At 38.4% G+C, this 20,996-nt stretch overlaps 1 protein-coding gene across 2 annotated transcripts; it reads right to left on the reverse strand.

The window, feature by feature from the left end:
* Nucleotides 1-1,880: 1,880 nt before the first annotated feature.
* LYSMD2 (LysM domain containing 2) lies at nt 1,881-20,634 on the reverse strand. 2 transcript variants are annotated; one of them, XM_077127903.1, is made up of 3 exons: nt 20,275-20,634; nt 3,067-3,398; nt 1,881-1,987 (listed from the first exon to the last, which is right to left on the reverse strand). In XM_077127903.1, exons 1-3 carry the CDS (start codon nt 20,545-20,547, stop codon nt 1,945-1,947), a joined length of 648 nt encoding a protein of 215 aa, XP_076984018.1. In that variant the 5' UTR covers nt 20,548-20,634; the 3' UTR covers nt 1,881-1,944. The 2 variants fall into 2 exon arrangements, with proteins under 2 accessions (XP_076984018.1, XP_076984019.1); XM_077127904.1 differs by lacking the exon at nt 20,275-20,634 and adding an exon at nt 17,125-17,149.
* Between the last annotated feature and the right edge of the window lie 362 nt (nt 20,635-20,996).

The raw sequence follows: 20,996 nt of genomic DNA on the forward strand, positions 1-20,996 counted from the left end.
GACTAAAAGAAGTATCAATATAATGATCCAGCAATTATACTCATTTGTTAAACCCTACCTTCTGTATAATTCTACCATCACCTTTGACCTTTCTCCTACTCTTTAGGGGTATTTGGGCTATGCCTATTCTAACTTTTTCATGTTGGAAGGGGCTGTCAATAATATGGGCTAGGGGGGTGGAACTAATTGATGTTCCCTCTGCATTTCAGGACTTATCTGGTCCAGGGACCCACCTGAAGGTTGTAGGTTTCTGAAAATTTACCCTAATGCATGGGTAACTGAAGGTTGTAGGTTTCTGAAAAGTTACCCTAGTGCATGGAACATATGTAGAATCTTATATAATGCCCTAGGTATTCTTTAGGATTGGCAGGAATAGTTTTGGTTTGGGGTTGGCAAGCTATGATAGGTAGCAATGTCTAACTGAAGCTTGCATAAGAGTGACCTCTCTCAGACATTGATACCTTAGTTACAAGTCTTTCCCCACTTTTGGATCAGGATGGAATTACTGATCCCATGGTGCCAGGGTCAGACTCATCCCTGGGAGTCATTTCCCAATTAGCTAGCTTTTTCTCAGGCCCAAAGGGCACCATAAGGAAGTGAAAACTGGGCACAGGGCTTTTTGGATTGATTAACGATTCCCCCGTTCTTGACATTTCCTATCAGTGGTTTTTTCAGACATTGAGTATGCTTATAAAGAGTGATAACTGTGTACTCTCCACTCAGCTTCAAGGGCTGAACATGTGCAATTCTGGTTCTGCAAGCTCTGCCGCATCAACATTTAAGGGCACTTGTTTCCTGCTTCAATGGAAGAAGATGAGCTGGAACTAGACAGGGAGGAGAGAGATGAGAATAAAGGGAGAACAGCAAAAGTCCAAACTGGACCCCCTCCTGCCCCACAGATGGCAGACTCCTTTGGGGATGTTTGAGGAGGGGGAAAAGCCTAAAGATTTGTTTAACCTGATAGTTGAATAGACATTGAAACCAAAAAAATTAATAATACATGATATATTGCTTTATGTTTACTGCAGTAAGCTATACATGTAACAAAGGTAAGACAAACTATGAGAAAACCCAGTACTCAATTCAAATGAACACAGTAACTGCAAAGCAACTACAGTTACATAAAGTGTCAATGAAATCTAAACTAGAAATCACTGCTGTTGTCAGATCCTGGCATTATTTGTTCTTTTGATTGTATACCATGTTTCTACTACATCTGAAACATATCAGGGTCCAATATAACGAAAAGGCAAAGGGTATTAGTAAATATAATTGATTGAAACTTTTGTTCAAAATTGCATTTAAAATAATTTAAACTATTAAAGTAAGGGAGAAGCTATCACCATTCCACAAATATAATTTAAATATCAATATTTTTCTGTTTTTTTAAAAAATTGAAGAACTCAAGTATGAAAACATAGTTTATTTTCCCATCCAGACTTTTGTAGTTTATTTTTACAAAATAGCAGACAAAATTTGGTTCTTTTAATTCAGAATATGTAATACACCATTGAAATATATATATATCGCATAAGTTGTTATAAATACACAACTGTTTCAGCATCACTTAAACAGCAACCATGTTTGTCACATAATTAGGATTTCATCAAGAGATAAACACTGTTTTATTTTGAATATGCAAATAGCCTTTGGTGCTTTATATTAACCAGGATTTACAAAAGCTAGTCTAAAAACTAAAACCACCTGCAAAAGCGATGAGCTTTAGGATACAATTTTGCTATCATGCCATAATAAAAGACTTAAAATGATAGAAAGCCAAAGAGAGTGAAACATTTCAGTGCAATTGCAGTAGGTGGAATTACTTAATCGTGATTTTAAGATATATGCTCTGAGAATCCAAAAGACATGATCTTGAATCGTCAGTTTTGCTTTTTTTTTAAGATCCAACCATTTCTAGATCCAGGGTAGAGTTATGCCTCTAATCTAACTGTGATAGAGAGAAGTTGCATAGGGGCTTTCTTCATCTCTGAAAAAGAAGAAATATAGCATGGATGAGTGTTTTTAAACCGTATTCAGAAAACTAATATGTATACTTACTATACAAACTAGTATTCGCTTGCCAAAGAAAGGCAGGAGTACATTAACTTATCAATATTGTGCATCCCTTGGAAGTTGTATGAAATACAGATACATAAGGTATGCCTTATTGTCCCCATTTTGCTTGGTGTTTTCAGTTATTTGAATAAAGAATCGTACTTTATATATCTGTATTAGTTATATTATATTAAATATATTGAAGGCATTTATAGTAAAATATTAATTATATATTTTTTATTCCACCTCTTTCCCAAAAGGATTTGTGGTGCCTACAATTTAGGACACATATAGAATAAGATGAAAAAATAGAAACAAGAAAATCAAGACTATAAGGAAATTAGATGGAACCAAATATATTACCCACAGGATATATTACAGTAGTTGAATGAGAGCACCAGTTTTAGTTGGGACTTTCCTGGTAGCCAGGGCAAAAAAGCAACAGAGTAAATTCTTGAAATCCTGAAGAAGGAACTCAATAGGAGAGAAGAAAGTCTGCCCTAGTACTAAGACTAACAAACAAAAAAGGAAAAAAACCATGCATAAAGCTCACATGAGCTCTTAACACAGGAAATACCAGACAACAAACAGTAGACAAAGTCTTTGACAAATTTTATATAAGGATTGGTATTTTAAGAGTATTCTCTAGGGTACTGCTTCCCTTCTAGGTGTCAGCTAGATGTTTCTACTTGGTTGCTACACAGAATTGCTAGCTGGACAGTTATACTTTTAAAGCAAACAAGCAACGTTTCAAACAAATAACAGAGGTAAGCATTAAGACAGCTAAAGGCTTATACACAATGCTACTGTAGCTCGGTCTAGAGTTCATATATTTAAAATGCCTTTCTAGAATTAAAATACAATTTTTAAAACAAAAGAGAGAGAGAGAGAGGGAAGGAGGAAGGAAGGGATAAATATTTGGCCAAATGAAGGTATTTTAAGAATATTCAGCCTGTGACATAAACTAAGGCTTATTTATTTATTTATTTATTTATTTAATTTATTTATTACCTGCTCTCTTCTTTTAGCTTCTTGGCTGCCTGTGTCGATAATTTTATCTGTCGGTCTAGTCTCTGTAGGAAATCTCTGGCTGACACCTCTTCAGGCTGCACAGAGTGGACATAGGATTCCTGAGGACTGGGAGGAAGGAGGTCTTCCTCGGCCACCACTGGCTGTTCTTGGAGAGAAAGACCGCTATCAACAGTTTCCTTTTCTGGAGAATCAATTGAGTTAAGTCCATTAAACAACAAAGGCTTCTCTGATATGACCGGGATGTTCAAAGTTTTCTTCAGAAATATACAATCATTGGTAAACAGTTTATTTGTCCTTTTTATTTGCTCCATCTAAAATATAAAAAAGGAAACATGGAGTTACATATAACTAAATCCAGGGATAGGGCTTATTTTACAACACAATTAAAAATATTCATGAATGAAATGTGCACAAAGCTTTCTCTGCATTCGAAATTCTTAATTTCCCAATTTTAGAAAAGGAAAATAATATTTTTCCCTGATATATTATTTCCCCTACAGAAAGCTTTTACCCACACCAGCAGCCTTAAATCCATAAAGTTTAAAAAATGTAGAACTTTTAACACATAGTTAATAAATTCCATTCTTATTGAAACATTTCTATTATCTCATTTTTAAAAAAATTACTCTTGCTGCTATTCTACTTACAGAGCACTTTCTACGTACCCAAAATTGTGTTTGGTGAGGGTAATGGATACAGGAGGTGGTACAGACATAAGTAAAACCAGAATTAGGAAGAACAGTGTACTGGGGCTTCAGGCGTTAAGACAAGGCCTCACAGAGAGGTAAGATTCTGATTTTGATTTTTTTTTTTTTTTTTTTTTTACTTAAGATGGACCTTGAAGAATGGATAAAAGTAGGACAGGTAAGGAAAGGAGGTGGGGGGCACTTAGTGTCTCATCCTTTCCACCCTATGGAGGGGTGTTTGTAGTTCCATTTCACAAATAAAAGAAACAAAGCTCATAGAGATTATGTAACATGGAATCATCATATAACTAGCAGATAAAGAAGCTTGATACAGGTTTCTATAATATCAAATTCTCTCAAAGCCTATGGACCATTCTCCCACATCAGAGATGGGGAAGAGAAGCAAGGGTGAATGGGGGAATGGGTTGACATTTCACCTTCACAAAGTTCTCGAATCTAGACATGATGTTACAAAGGAAGACTCAAGAGAGTTAAGTGGCAGGCCTAATCCATAAGGCTGGCAAGTGCCCGCAAGACTCTATGCCAGTTTCCAGCCTGTTGGAGAAATGTTTACCTGTATATTCCTCAGGCTGCATTATATGTGTCTACAGACTTCTCCACCCAAATTGCCTGGGAATTCTTTTGTCATCTCTGCATCCCAGCACTTAGAAAGAAATTAGGCAAATCAGAGACTTCAGGAAGATGGCCGAGCAGAGTGGAGTGAGTTCACTCTCGTTCCAAAACAATAGTGGGAGACTTCAATACACTACTCTGCGCTATAGATAGAACAACCACACAGAGGATCAACAAGGAAACAGAGAACCTAAACAACAGGGTAAGTGAATTAGATCTAATAGATAAATATAGATCACTACATCCCCAAACACCAGGATATACATTCTTCTCTAGCGCACATGGAATGTTCTCCAGGACAGATCACATACTGGGACACAAACTGAGTGTCTATAAATTTAATAAGATTGAAATTATTCAAAGCACTTTCTCTGATCACAATGGAATAAAGTTGGAAGTTACTAATCTCTAAAGAACCAGAGCTTTCACAAATATATGAACATTAAATAACATGCTCTTAAATAATCAGTGGGTCAAGGAAGAAATTGCTAGAGAAATCAGTAAATATCTGGAGATGAATGATAATGAGAATACAACATATCAAAACTTATGGGGGGCGGGCCATGGTGGCTCAGCAGGCAGAGTTTTCACCTGCCATGCCAGAGACCTGGTTCAATTCCCAGTGCCTGCCCATGCAAACAAAAAAACAAAACTTACGGGATGTGGCAAAGGCAGGGCTGAGAGGGAAATTTATTGCCCTAAATACCTATATTAAAAAAGAAAAACAGAAATCAAGGACTTAGCTGCTCACCTGGAGAATTTAGAGAAAGAACAGCAAACTAACCCCAAAGCAAATAAAAGAAGAGAAATAATAAAGACTAAAGCAGAAATAAACAAACTGGAGAACAACAAAACAAGAGAAAGAATCAACAAAACTAAAAGTTGGTTCTTTGAGAAAATCAATAAAATTGATGGTTCCCTAGCTAGACTCACAAAGAAGACAAGAGAGAGTACGCAAATAAACAAAATCAGAAATGAGAGCAGGGTCATTACCACAGATCTTGAAGAAATTTAAAAAACCATAAGAGAATATTATGAACTATAGGCCAACAAACTAGACAGCTTAGATGAAATGGACAAATTCCCAGAAACACACAAATTACCTATACTGACTCAAGAAGAAATAGAAGATCTCAACAAACCAATAACAAGTAAAGAGATGCAATTAGTCATCAAAAATCTTCGCAAAAAATAGGCCCAGGACCAGATGGCTTTACAGGAGAATTTTATCACACATGAACTAATGCCAATCCTGCACAAATTCTTCCAAAAAATTAAAGAAAAAGGAACACTACCTAACTCATTTTAGGATGCTAAAATCACTCTAATACCAAAATTGGATAAAGACTATATAAGAAAAGAAAATGATAGACCAATCTCCCTAATGAACATAGATGTGAAAATTTTTAACAAAACACTAGCAAATTGTATCCAACGCCACATTAAAAGAATTATACATCAGGATCAAGTGGGATTCATACAAGGAATGCAAGGATGTTTCAACATAAGAAAATCAATCAAAGTAATAATACAGCACATTGACAAATCAAAAGGGAAAAATCACAAGATCATATTGATTGATGCTGAAAAAGCATTTGACAAAATCCAGCATCCTTTCCTGATAAAAACATTTCAAAAGTTAGGAATTGAAGGAAACTTTCTCAATATCATAAAGCGCATACAGGAAAAAACCATAGCCAGAATCATGCTTAATGGTGAGAAATTGAAAGCATTACCTTTGAGATTGGGGATGAGACAAGGATGCCCACTGTCACCACTACTATTCAACATTGTATTAGAACTACTAGCTAGAGTAATTGGGAAAAAGAAATAAAAGGCATCCAAATAAGAAAGGAAGAAGTAAAACTTTCATAATTTGCAGATGACATGATCCACTTAGAAAACTCTGAGAAATCTATGGCAAAACTACTTGAGCTAATAAACAAATTCACCAAAGTAGCAGGATACAATATTAATGTACAAAAATCAGTAATGTTTCTATACACAAGTAATGACCTATCTGAAATGACAACTAAGGAAAAAAATTCCATTCAGAATAGTGATCAGAAGAATTAGGTATTTAGGAATAAGCCTAAGAAGGGATATCCAGGACTTAAACACAGAAAATTACAAAAAATTGCTAAAAGAAATAAAAAATGACCTAAATAGATGGAAAGATATTCCATGCTCTTGGATAGGAAGGTTGAATATTGTCAAGATGTCAATTCTACCCAAACTGATCTACAGATTCAATGCAATACCAATAAAAATCCCAACAACCTACTTTGAAGACTCGGAAAAGCTGGTTATCAAATTTATATGGAAAGGAAGAAATAAATAAATAAATGGGAGCTCCTCAAAATTAAACACTTTTGTGCATCAAAGAACTTCATCAAGAAAGTAGAAAGACAGCCTACACAATGGGAGACAATATTTGGAAACGACATATCAGATAAAGGTCTAGTATCCAGAATATATAAAGAGATTGTTCAACTCAACAACAAAAAGACAGCCAACCCAATTACAAAATGGGAAAAAGACTTGAACAGACAACTCTCAGAAGAGGAAATACAAATGGCCAAAAGACACATGAAGAGATGCTCAATGTCCCTGGCCATTAGAGAAATGCAAATCAAAACCACAATGAGATATCATCTCACACCCACCAGAATGGCCATTATCAACAAAACAAAAAATGACAAGTGCTGGAGAGGATGCGGAGAAAGAGGCACACTTATCCACTGTTGGTGGGAATGTCAAATGGTGCAACCACTGTGGAAGGCAGTTTGGCAGTTCCTCAAAAAACTGAATATAGAATTGCCATATGACCCAGCAATACCATTGCTAGGTATCTACTCAAAGGACTTAAGGGCAAAGACACAAACGGACATTTGCACACCAATGTTTATAGCAGCATTATTTATAATTGCAAAGAGATGGAAACAGCTAAAATGTCCATCAACAGACGAGTGGCTAAACAAACTGTGGTATATACATACAATGGAATATTATGCAGCTTTAAGACAGAATAAACTTATGAAGCATGTAATAACATGGATGGACCTAGAGAACATTATGCTGAGTGAGACTAGCCAAAAACTAAAGGACAAATACTGTATGGTCCCACTGATGTGAACCGACATTAGAGAATAAACTTGGAATATGTCATTGGTAACAGAGACCATCAGGAGTTAGAAACAGGGTAAGATAATGGGTAACTGGAGCTGAAGGGATACAGACTGTGCAACAGGACTAGATACAAAAACTCAAAAATGGACAGCACAATACTACCTAATTGTAATGTAATTATGTTAAAACACTGAATGAAGCTGCAAATTATATATATTTTTTGTATTTTTTATTTTTATTTTTTTCTCTATATTATCATTTTATTTCTTTTTCTGTTGTCTTGCTATTTCTTTTTCTAAATCGATGCAAATGTACTAAAAAATGATGACCATACATCTATGTGATGATATTAAGAATTACTGATTGCATATGTAGAATGGAATGATTTCTAAATGTGTTATTAATTTTTTTTAATTAATTAAAAAAAAATTTATATGGAAGGGAAAGAGACTTTGAATAGCTAAAGATGGCCTGAAAAAGAAGAATGAACTGGGAGGTCTATCACTTCCTGACTTTAAAGCTTACCATAAAGCCACAACGATCAAAGTAAAATGGTACTGACACAAAGATAGAAGGGCTGACCAGTGGAATAGAATCAAGAGTGCAGAGGTTGATCACCATATTTATGGACATTTGATCTCTGATAAGGCCCCCAAATCCACTGAATTGGGACAGAATAGTCTTTTCAATAAAGGGGCATGGGACAACTGCATTTCAATAGCCAAACGAATGAAAAGAATGAAAGATTTCAATAGCCAAAAGAATCCACTGAATTGGGACAGAATAGTCTTTTCAATAAATGGGCATGGAACAACTGGATTTCAATAGCCAAAAGAATGAAAGAATACAGCTATGATATTAGATAAATTGGTGAAATAAAAAATTTAAAAATTGTAACATACCTCCACCTTACACCTATACATAAATTAATTCAAAATGGATCAAAGACCTAAATGTAAGAGCCAGTACCATAAAACTTCTAGAAAAAAAAAATGTAGGGAAACATCTTCAAGATCTAGTAATAGGAGGTAGCTTCTTCAACTTTACACCTAAAGCACAAGCTGTATAAAACAAATAGACAAATGGGAACTCCTTAAGATCAGGAGCTTCTGTGCCTCAAAGGATTTTGTTAAAAAGGTGAAGAGGCAGCGAACTCAATGGGAGAAAATATTTGGAAACCACAAATATTTGGAAAGGCTTGATATCCTGTGTATATAACGAAATTATATAGCTCAACAACAAAAGAACAAACAACCCAATTATAAAATGAGCAGAGGAAATGAATAGGCACTTTTCTGAAGAGCAAATACAGATGGCTCAAAAGCACATGAAGAGATGCTCATCTTCACTGGCTATAAGGGAAATGCGTATTAAAATGACAATGAGATATCACCTCACACCTATAAGAATGGCTGCTATTAAACAAACAGGAAACCATAAATGCTGGAGAGGATACAGAGAAATTGGAACACTTCTTCACTGTTGGTGGAAATGTAAAATGGTTCAACCACTGTGGAAGTCAGTTTGGCAGTTCTTCAGAAAATGAAATATTGAGTCGCCCTTTGACCCAGCAATACCAATATTCGGTATATACCCAGGAGAGTTGAGGGCAGTGACATGAACAGGTATTTGCACATCGATGTTCATAGTGGCACTATTCATAGTTGCCAATGGACAGAAACAATCCAGGTGCTCATCAAGAGACAAGTGGATAAACAAAATGTAGTATATACATAACAATGGAATATTATGCAGCATTTAGATAAAATGATGTCCCGAAACATATGACAATGTGGATGAATCTTGAGGACATAATGCTGAGTGAAATAAGTCAGACACAAAAGGACAGATACTGTATGATTCTGTTATAATGACTCTGATATAGCTGCAGCTAGAAGGAAAAATCTGAGTTGAGGGCATGGTAGCCCACAACAAACTCTGGGACTTGTTCTGTCACTGCTTGTTAAAGGGTGGTTTGAAAATTATTGTTTTTTTCTTTCTTTTCTTTGTATATATATGTTATATTTTACAACAACAAAAAAAAAACAGTAAAGAAAACTATAGGCAGCTATGATTTAGATAAAATAAATTGCTGAAATAAAAAATCTGAAAATTGTAACATAGCTCACTATTATAGCAAAGTTCATATTGTAATATAATAATGAGAACGTACATAGTTTTGATAGTAATCAAGTGGTATTTAAGATAGTGTTTAATATGTAGAATTTAAGAAACTCTGATATCTATACTATAGATTTTTTTCCTTCTTTGCTTTAATTTTAAATTGGTTTATGAAACATTGTAAAAACAGTCTTTACAATGATTAGTTTTATTTTTTGAAATATGCCTATGGATAAGCCAAGATATCCATTTTAGATGGTTAAGATTTTTTTATATGCTAATTGTAAAAATATTTGTAACTTCATATTTTCCTGAAACCAGTAAAATATTTAGTAACATAGGTCATCACTATAGTAATGCAGATATTTGTAAGAACTTTCTACTTGCTATTTTGAGAACATTTACAATTTTGACAGCTGATCGAATGGTATCTAAGTTAGTGCTTAATATTTAGAATTTAAGAACTTTGCGATCTGAATTTGTCGATTATTTCCTTGTTGCCATAATTTAAATTGGTTTATGAAACACTGCACAAACACAGGTTTTACAATAAAAAAAAAAGAGATATTAGGCAAATCAGTGACTGCTTCTGGAGTCAAATACAACTGAAATAAGTAGAAAAGAAGGGCAAATGCAAGGGGATTAAAAATGGCTTCCTATTCATTATGTGCCAGACACCATGCTAGACACTTTACATGCACTGTAGCATTTAACATCCACCACAACCGTACCTTGTGAGGTATGTAACTAAGGACGAATGGTACAATAGCTAAGCATGAGCTCTGGAATCAAATAGACCCAGTTCTAATCCCAGATGCACCAAGAGGAACTGTATGAACATGAGCATATTACTTAATCTCAATGAGCCTGCTTCCTCATTACACTTCACAGGGTTGTTGTAAAGATTTATATACACATTCACATAGAGAATGGGTGTGTGTGAGTCTGTATATGTATAAATGCATATGAATATATGTATACAATGTATATGTATATATACATCTATGTACATATATGTGTGTGTATGTATATATATATATATATGAAAGAGAAAGTACTTAGCAGAGTGTCTGGCAGGAGACAGTAGTTACCACTCTCAATTTCCCAATGAAGAAATTAAGGTACAACAGGGTTATCAACATGATAAAGGTCATACAGCTTCTCAAATGTCTGAGCTGGGACTCCTGAGCTCAATTCTGTCTGTCTCTAAAGCCCATACACTGTCAGGATTAAAGTGCCTGACTAGGAAAATGAACTATGGGGAGCCTTTAATGCCAAATCGATTTTGAGTGGAAGAATTAGATTTCTACTTCAAAGAGCCTGCAAAAACAAGTTAAAAAAATGACCCTGTTCCTCTTGCTTTCTTACTATAAACTCAATCCATACAAATAGCCCAATTAAAGTCTTTAAAAAATACTGCATTAAAGAAAAGAGATAGGAGGGGTGGTCTTTTATATTTTGGCATCTAGTTAGAGGAGAGAAGGTAAAGGAAGGAAGTAGGAAGGGAAAGAAAGAGAGGGAGAATATGGACATAGGCAGATGCATTTTAGAGATAAAACTAAAATCTAAAAAAACATTTTATCTTTGGCACCAGGATAGGCTTAATTTTGGGGAGAGTGAAATAACAAACAATATGCATATCATGTTCAGGTATATTTTAATCTGCCCCTAGGATCCCTAGTCTTTGCCACGCAGTATCTACCTGCTTCCTCTCTAGTAGCACATGAGCTCCTAATAGCTCTGAGCCCTCCTGGCTTCCAGTGGCAGCATATGACAAATACCTGCTCTTTGCAGCATCACAGTGCCCTGGCTTCAGTGATAGATCACAGCTCCACATAAGCAAGGAGACTTTTGCTAGGTCTGAGAGACAAGGTCCTCTGCTTTAGTATATATGCTGCCGAAGCAAGCACAAGGTCCTCTGTTTTATCTGCTGGAAAGAGATGGGCCTAGAGCTGAAGGCAACCCCACCCTCAACCAAAAAAAAAAAAAAGAACCTGAAGACAAAGCCACCTTGGAGAAGAACATTTGGGCCTCTGGATCAAAGCTTGAAGCCAGGATACCCATGGACCTTTCAGTTCCATGAACCAAAAAACTACACACTTGGGTTTCTTGTTTGTTTTTTGGCTTAAGCCATTCTGAGTTGGGTTTTCTGTCACTTGTAACTGAAAGAGTCCTCATTGATACTGCACACGCTTTGACATGCTAATTGGCAGGAGTCTACCCTTGCTAATAGTAATTGCTCTCTGGGAATAATGAAGACAGTGATACAAGACAGAAATAGAGGGGAACACCAGGATTTGAATCGCTGAACCAGGGCTGGGGGCAACAAGGGTAGACTGTGGATTCCTTCACAGCATGAACTATTACTTCTACAACCTCCCTGGATTTGACAAAATTATTATAAATTCTAAGTGCTTAGGATGAAGGAAGGAAGGATTAATACAGATCAGAGGAACAGCCATAGAAGATGAGCCCAGAGAAGTAATAGAAAAGGGCAGCAAGTTATCTGTCAGGCTGATCATTTTCCCTCTGTCCCTATCCCAGCTTCCAATCCATTCCCCACTCTTCTTTCTCTTTTCCCCTTTAACGCTTTATTATTATTATTATTATTATGATTAATCATTTGCATGGGCAGGCACTGGGAATCGAACCTAGGTCTCTGGCATGGCAGGCAAGAAATCTGCCTGCTGAGCCACCATGGCCCACCCCCTTTAACTTATTTTTATTAGATAATGTGTAGGTTTACAGAAAGATCAAGCAGGAAATACAGAGTTCCCATATACCCACCCCACTTTTAATGTTTTGCATTAATGTGGTACCTTTGTTACAAATGATGAGACAGTATTATTATAACTGTACTATTAACTATAGTCCACAGTTTACATTAGGTTTCAGTTTGTATTGTATAGTCCATGGTTGTTTTTAAAAAAATTTTATTTTAGCAACATATATACCACCTAAAATTTCCCCTTTTATTAAATATTCAGATATATAATTAAATGGTGCTATTTATATTCACAATGTTGTATTACCATCACCTCTACCCATTACCAAAACCCCAAACAAAACTCTGAACCAATTGGGAATTAATTGTCCCCAGCCCCTGGTAATCCATATTCTAGTTTCTGACTCTATTAATTTACTTATTCTAATTATTTCATATCAGTGAGACCATACAACATTTGTCCTTTAGAGTCTGGCTTGTTTCACTCAACCCTGCCTGATGTCTTCAAGGTTCATCCATGTTGTTGCATGTGTCAGAACTTCATTGCATTTTACCCCTGAATAATATGGTATGAATATATCACATTTTGTTTATCCACTCAACTGTGGACAGACACTTGGGTTGCTTCCATCTTTTGGCAATTGTGAATAATGCCACCATGAACATCAGTGTGTAAATATCTGTTTGAGTCCCTGTTTTCCATTATTTGGGGTATACCTAACAAGTGACTCCTCTTGAATCTGTTAGAAATGCCAGGGGGCTGACCCCTTAAGTAGCACATTATCCAAGCCCCCTTGTTCTCTGAATTCCAGCTGGTATTCCAAGAGAAGGCCCCTGCAGAACAGCCTCACGTAATTCTGGTGGCCACATTCCTCTATGGTCAGTTCCTGCTGGGAGCTCCTCTTCTAAGGCTCCAGCTCTCACCCCTTCAGGACATCAGGTCACACTGCTGCTAGTCTCTGGGTGCTTCACCATCCTCTTGGTCCCCTTAACCGTTCTCATACTTGGGTAAATGTACCTCTATTAAGCTCTCCATGGTTATACCCTTTCTGAGCACGGAATCTGCATTTTGCTGGGACCCTGAATGACAATTCTGATACATCAAAGCCAGGAAAGGGGGCGGTGATATGGAGCACAAGACAAAATAACTGAGTCAGAGGCTGGGGTACAACCAGGGAGTCCATAGAAAGTCTAAGGCAGGGCTTCTGGCTGTTGTAGTTTTCTCCTATGGATTCATTGCTACAGTTGCCTCTCTAACTAGTCTCCGAGTTTCCTCAGTAGCACCAGTAAGCATTTAAGGTGTCTGTTGACCCTTGAGAGTCTTATTGTATAGACTCTAAGATGATACATGGAATACTAGCGTCAAGGACACTAGGACATCAAGACACAGTGAGCAGGTGAAAACCAATCTAAGGACAAGGGCAGATTTGAGTCTGAAGGTGCAAACAGGTATATGAATTTGATTTAAGGCAGCGGTTTCATATTAGGATGGGCCCTGGAGCCATTTAAACTTTCTGGGTATAAATCCTGGCTTTGCTACTTTCTAAGCATCCACTATCTGTTTTCTTATCTGTAAAGTAAGAAAAATAATGGTAACTACCTTACAGTATGGTTGTTGTGAGGCTTAAACGAATTAATTCATGTAAGCATTTAGAACAATACCTGGTACAGAGAAAGCACTTGAAAATGTTAGCAACTATTATTAAATTCGGTTATTAGTGAGAAAGCCAAGGTAAGAGCAGATTCTGACATGTATTCAGCAAATGAGTAGGAAGGAGCTAGGACTTTTTCTCCCAGCAAAAAGGGTTTCTCCCACAAAATAAGAACATATAAAGAAAATTTCATATAAACAAGTCCAGATGAATAACTTAATGTGCTGCACTGCTCTGAGGTGCGAGCTTTAAGTATTTTTGTTTTTCAAAAGCTAATGAATTTGAACTTCCTGTTCCTGACAAACAATGGTTTGGACTGATTGTGAAGGCTTCAAATTCTGTTACTTGTAGAAAAGGGAGGAATGAAACTAAGCCATACAAAAAGCCAGAAAGAAAAAAGTATTCCAGCCAGAAACATCTGCACATATGCCAAAGTAAGAAAAGCCCTGTGGCTGAAGTTCACAGCATGATGAGCGAGCTCCAGACAAAGCAGGGTGTGGGATGCCAACATAAGGAATTTGGAATTTATTAGAAAAGTGATGAGAAGCCACTGGAGGATTAAAGAAGGGAGTAGAGTCATCTGACAAAAGATCACTCCAGCAGCTCTGTGGAAAATGGATTGGCAGGAAAGAGGCATTAGTGGAAAGAGGAAGTCCAGTTGTGGGGTAACTGCAGTAGCACAGGCAAGAGATGCTGGATAATCCAAAAGAGAGAAAAGATTTTTTATTTTGCTCTGAAATGACTTATGTTTCTATCTGAACATAGATGGCCCCCCAATGTTCTGGGACTTTTATTTCACATGAAACTAAAAAAAAAAAAATCATGATCCAATTCAAGGAGGAGCTTGAAAACTACAGCATCCCATTAGCCCTTTGTCCAACATTTTCTAATACCCAATTAATATTGAGACTAGGGAAGTGTGGCCTTTTTCAAAGTAATGCAAAACGACCCTCTAAGTCTTGGAGGCAAGGAGTGAGGGTAGAGGAAGAATGAAATGCTTTCATTTCAAATGTCTCTCCTAATTAGGGCTGAAGAGTATGACTTGATGAAACATAAATTCACTGTATGGTCAGTAAGAAACAGATTGAATAGAATAAGTAAAGAAAAAGCTAACAGAGTGGCTACAAGGTCCACGATGGTGAAACTAGGTTAAAACGAGTACGGACAATAATTTTAAAATAACTGATTTTAAACTACTTTCTTGCAAACACATTTTGTAAGGGTACATTTATTTAGGGGGGAATTCACAAAACTTAAAAAAAAAAAAAAGAAAAGGCGCCTCAATAGCAGCTGCCCAGTATGGCCAATCACTTTCCAAAATGGCTCACATGCCTGTGACTGCACCATTCAAAACTTCTTGACCTTCCTGTCCATTCTTTATAAAGACCAGACCCTTCAAGACACTTCAGAACATTTTCATATACACATAACTCTCATTTGATTCTTAATACCATCATTCTACTGAAAATCAAACAGACTTAAATATTAATACAACTAATATTAATATAATAATAATATTACAAAATGTTCTGGGTAAGTGCTGATGAACCCTCAGAGCTGTTTCCTGTTAAATTTTAGGTGTTGGTGGCAATGTGCTAATGGAAAAAATGATTTTTTTTCTCCACCAACTTTGCCTAGGAAGACTATGAGTTTCCATTTATTTGAAATGTCCAGAAAAGTCAAATCTATAGATTAGAAAGAGGATCTGTGATTGCCTGGGGCTGGAGAATGGAACAGGGAGAGATCGCAATGGGCACAAGGGGTATTTTTGAGGGGATAGAAATGTTCTCAAATTGGACTGTGGAGATTGTTGCACAACTCTGTAAATTTACCAAAAGTCACTGAACTTAGGTGAATTTTGTGGTATGTAAATTATACCTCAATAAAGCTACATAAGAATGTAACAGTACATAAGAATCTGTTAAAATTCTAAATTACTAAAGGCTACTTTAACATCTCTCACTAGAGGTGGTCCTATTTACAGTTCACTTCCCTTTGAACAGCAAGGGTCAACCATTTCCACGAGCAGCAGGGGGTCAAGTTATAAACATTAAAGATTTACATACACTTGAGCTTCTAACACAATTCTTATTCCCTCTAAAATGACGATCATTACATCTTTTCTCCACAGGTTACTTTTGTCATGGGAAATGTTAAGTTAATAAAGGACTTGGCTTAGCAGCTAATTGGTGGAGGAAGAAAAGACCCTGGGAATAAAATTAGTCAGGAAATGACTGCAGGCATGGGGCTATGTGGCCTCTCGAGAGGGCAAAGAACAGACAAGTTGCCTGGGGTTAACAAAGAGACTAAGAAGTTTATGCAAATAATAGGTTCCCCTTGCTGTTTCTTCCCCACTTTCAGTTTCTGTACTGTTCTCTGAATGTTTCTTCCCGGGTTTCCAAACAAAAAGTTCACAGTGGCTCTCTGGAGCTGGCCAATTTCCTTCAGTGGCATGAATCCAACTGGTAGAAGCCAGGATCAAGGGGAAAACAAAAGCTAAATCTAGAATCCAGGGTTGGGAAGAGCCCTAATGTCTCTGAAGAATAACCACAACCAGGGAAATTTCTGCCCAGGCAAGTTTACGCATGAGATTTGAATTGTATTTAACAGTGTCTCAACCCAGCCCAAATAGTTTCGGTTTCCCAGAACCACTTTCATAAATGCCTCTTACTGTGGTTGTGCTGCCCAAACCTCAACCTGTATTTAATTTATTGCCGGTGGAAGTGAAGGAAACAAGCACCAACAACCAGCAAAGGTAGTCATTTTTTGTAGATTTGACAGCTAGCCTCAAACCACATTTTACAGTTTAAGTTGTAAGCAGGATGTACCACTTCAATCATCCCCTGCCTGGGGCGCCATCTCCGAGACCTGCTCACCCTCCAAGGCCCAGTGATTTCATACTGGCCAGCCTTTCTTATGCATTAAGTTCATACATATTTGGAAGATGCACAATGCAGCATGCTCCAGGCTTGGCACAGAAGATGCAAAGATGGATCAAACTCTCTTGCTTCTCAAATAGCTTACAAGCTAGTATAAAGCAGTAGCTGATAAACTCACCACGTATAAAAAGCAGAGAGCATGTGAATATTACCTTTTAGTCCCAGCATTCAGCACAGGATCTCAAAGAAATCAGGCTCAATTGATTAAAAAACTGAATGTCAGTTACTAATGACCTAATGTTACTATATACCAAAACAATAATAATAAAGATTGTGGGAAAGGGTCAGAAAAATATTTTTAATTCACTGGCAGAAGAATTGGGGTCTATCAGTTCATCAGGTGTCAGATCTGGCCAAGTTCTCCCTATAGAGAAGCCTCCTGGATTTCTAGACCCATCTCGAGGCTAGAGATACTCAAACTTAACAGTGAACAAATAAACAGAAAATATATAGTCTATCAGCAAATCATCCACCTCCTTCTCTTCTGCTTTGGTCTATGCTACCCTCATCTCTCACCTGTATTATTGCAAATGCCTCCATCCTACCTAGTTTCCCTTACTTGGCACTTACCCTCCTACATTTTATTCTCAAAACAGCAATTAGAGTGATCCTTTTAATGCATAAACCAGACCATGTCTCTCCTCTGTGTAAATCCCTCCAAAGCTTCCCAACTCACTCAAAGAAAAAGCTAATATCCTTATAAGGTGCCTTCAAGGCCCTACATGATCCGGTCCAATTATAACCCCTAACTCCAGCTACAATGTTCCTGGACAATTATGCTCCCAGCTCAGGACCTTTCTCTAAGCCTCTGACATCTTACCACTTATTCCTTTCAACAAAAATGTAAACATGTTGTAGATTATCTCTGTAGTAAATATAGAAACTTAACTTATTCAATTTATTTCTGTTCTAACTTTTCTGCTTTTAGCTCTCAACTAAAATCTCCATTTACAATGAATAAGTGTAATTAATATCTGCAAATATTAATTAAAGCAAGAATGTCACTTTACTGTTATGCTAAGTATTATCACTTTTATTGGAGGGTTTCTAAAAATTTCACCAAATTTCAAAGCATAAAGAATATATTTTTAATAGACTAGTGGCTTTCAGTCACAGGTGATTTTGCCCCCCGAGCACATCTGAAAATGTCTGGAGAAATTCTGATTGTCACTTCTCTGGGGGAAGGGGATGCTATTGGCATGTACTGGGTAGAGGCCAGCGATACTTCTCAACATCCTCTAATGCAAAGGACAGCCCCCCACAAGAAAGCATTATCTAGCCCATAATATTCCTAGTGCCAAAGTGAGAAACTCTATTTTTTACTATTTGTGACCGTAGATTATAGTTCCCAATCCTTTATACTTAAACTGATCTTAACATTAAGTCTTTATAAAAATTAATGAAAAACCTGATTTATGCCTTAACTGTAAAAGAAAAAATTTACTATATGGTATGAGTATCATAATCTATATTAGAGAAAACAGGAATTAGAAAACATTTGATCAAAAGATGGAGAACTGCAGGGAGCAGATGCTTAGGAGCTATAAGCAACTCCAGTGAGGCCACAGAGGGCTGTGGGTACCAAAGTGATTGCTGTGGGAGGGCACCAGGGTAATAACGGTCCTCCAGATGCCAAGGATTCCTGGGTGCAGTTACCCTGGCCTAGCAGGTAAGACGCATAGAGACCAGACAGAAGAGACCTTCCTCCAGTAACCAGGATGGTTAGATAGCTCTCAATAAGATTAGAATAAAAATAAGGGTGGAAATCAGTAGTAGTATTTAGAGAAAAGCAAGTGCTTTTTTCACTGTGCTGATTCAAACTGCTTCAATGAAAAATAATAGCTGTAAAATATCCTTACCTATCATCCATTGTCTCATCTGTAAAAATGATTAACTCCTATCTCCTAGGCTAACTGGAAAAATCAAATTAAATAAGATCTTCTTGGCACAGAAGATGCAAAGATGGATCAAACTCCCTTGCTTCTCAAATACCTTACAGGCTAGTATAAAGCAGTAGCTGATAAACTCACCCTGTATAAAAAGCAGACAGCATGTGAATATTACCTTTTAGTCCCAGCATTCAGCACAGCACCGCAAAGAAATCAGGCTCAACTGATCAAAAAATTGAATGTCTGTTATTAATGACCTAATGTTACTATATACCAAAACAATAATAATAATAAAGATTGTGGGAAAGGGTCAGAAAGATCAAACGGGACAAATGCAATGCCTGGCAGGCGGAGAGCACTCTGCAGAAGGTGGCTACTGATATTCCCCCAAATCTGCTTTCCTGTGGCTCTGACCCAAACCAGGACCCATTAATTCACAAGGAGAATTAGAGGTCTAAATTCACATTTACAGAGCTCTGGAGAAAGTCGAATGAAGCTATCCACAGCATGAAATGTGAGAACAGCAAGATCCCTGCTTTCAAAAGTTTAAATGGCAGAAGGACCTGATAGGTAAACATATATTTGCTCAAATGTACAAAATAGATTATTCAGTCTCTGACATTTGGTCCGAAGGGCGAGAAAGGCTTTCAGTATAAGAGAAAGATATAGAAAAAATCATCTTTGCATTGCTGTCTAAGGTGCTTCAGGAAAGAAGATAGAAAATTGTTACAGAATTCAAATGTAAAAAGGCTATCGCTTAGCCCAGAGTTAATTGTAAGTGATTTTAATAAAACAATTTGTTCCCTGCGGTTTCTGTGTTCTTCCCAGAGGTGTAATGCAATATGCCCAAGACCCACGGGTTTATAAATTTATAATAAACACAGTCCTCCAGCTCACCTAGACCATAGTTCTTGGCTGCTACTTAGCTACAGGTGTCACATTCACAGTTGCCAGTGAGCCCAGGGGTGTAATTTCACTTCTAAATAAAGAAGCATAATGGCTAGAACCAGAATCATCCTGAGGATGCAATTGTACCCTTCCTGACTCATCACAGGACTTGCTTATACTGACAAGAAAATTCTCTGCTCAAGTCCACACCTCAGTTTGGCTTTGAGTAAATACATAAAAGTCTGATTAAGACTGAAAACCGGGTGTCCGTGGCTCCCAGTGGCGCAAAAGCTCCTCTTTGGCCTTCCTCACGAGACAAAGCTGGTCCAAGTCTGGGCAGGGCACCCTGGAACTCTACCTGGGGAGGGAGCCTGGGCCTTGGCGGCCCGCCCTTCTGGCTGCAGGACTAGGCTTGGCGACCATCGCTGTTACCAGCAACGCTGGCCCCCAGGGGATGGGTGACTGCCTCCCCGCTCCCGCCCTCAGCCACCACCGGACCCAGCCACAGCGCTGCGCCCTGCTCACCGTGACTCCGTACTTGAGCGCGATGCCCTGCAGCGTGTCGCCGGCGCGGACCCGGTGCTCCACATGGCGCTCGATGACGCCAGCGCTCAGCGGCGCCCGCACGCTGGCCGTGCTACCGTAAGAGCGGGTCTTGGTGCGGGCCAGTCTCAGGGACAGCTCAGCTTCCTCGGACTCCGAACCTGAGCGCGAGCGCGTTGGTGGCGACGGCGCCGAGGGCCGGGACGCGCGAGGGCCGCCTTCCCGCAGGGAAAGCGCCGGCGAAGAATCCGCCATGGGTCCTGCCGAGGCTGCCAGATCCGAAAGCTCGCCAAGGGGGCGGTGCCTTCGCCGCTGCCGCCGCCTCTTCCTCCTCACAGGGGCTGCGGACCGCGGTACCGCGGGGGCAGCAGGCGGGAGGTCGGAGCGGAGAGCTGGGGGCCCGGCATGGCGGGCACCTCAGTCCTCTGGGTCGTGCCTTCCCCGGGCACCCGCTGCAGACGCGCACCTGTAGGGGAAAAGAGGGAAACGAGTTTCCGCAGCTGCCAGGCCAACCGCCGCCGGCTACCCCCCGTGAGCGGAAGAGGGGCGCGCTAATGCCGGAGGCCGCTAAGAGAAGCCAGTCCTTAGGTGTCGCGGGTTCCCAGTGGAACCCTGCGCCAAGCAGATAGGGTCTGCGGCTTGGCCACACAGCCCTGTCCGAACCACAGCAAAAGCATAGCTTATTCGACCTCCTTTATTGATTC

Source organism: Tamandua tetradactyla, chromosome 14, assembly GCF_023851605.1.
Source record: "Tamandua tetradactyla isolate mTamTet1 chromosome 14, mTamTet1.pri, whole genome shotgun sequence".
Lineage (NCBI taxonomy): Eukaryota > Metazoa > Chordata > Mammalia > Pilosa > Myrmecophagidae > Tamandua > Tamandua tetradactyla.

What these genes read in the sequence shown, in the direction of transcription:
- LYSMD2 (XM_077127903.1), bottom strand. Translation starts at nt 20,547, where the DNA reads ATGGCGGATTCTTCGCCGGCGCTTTCCCTGCGGGAAGGCGGCCCTCGC. An exon ending in CGCTCAAGTACGGAGTCACG is followed by an intron (nt 3,399 to 20,274) that starts GTGAGCAGGGCG and finishes TTTATATTTTAG; the next exon opens with ATGGAGCAAATAAAAAGGAC. An exon ending in AAGCTAAAAGAAGAGAGCAG is followed by an intron (nt 1,988 to 3,066) that starts GTAATAAATAAA and finishes CTTCTTTTTCAG; the next exon opens with AGATGAAGAAAGCCCCTATG.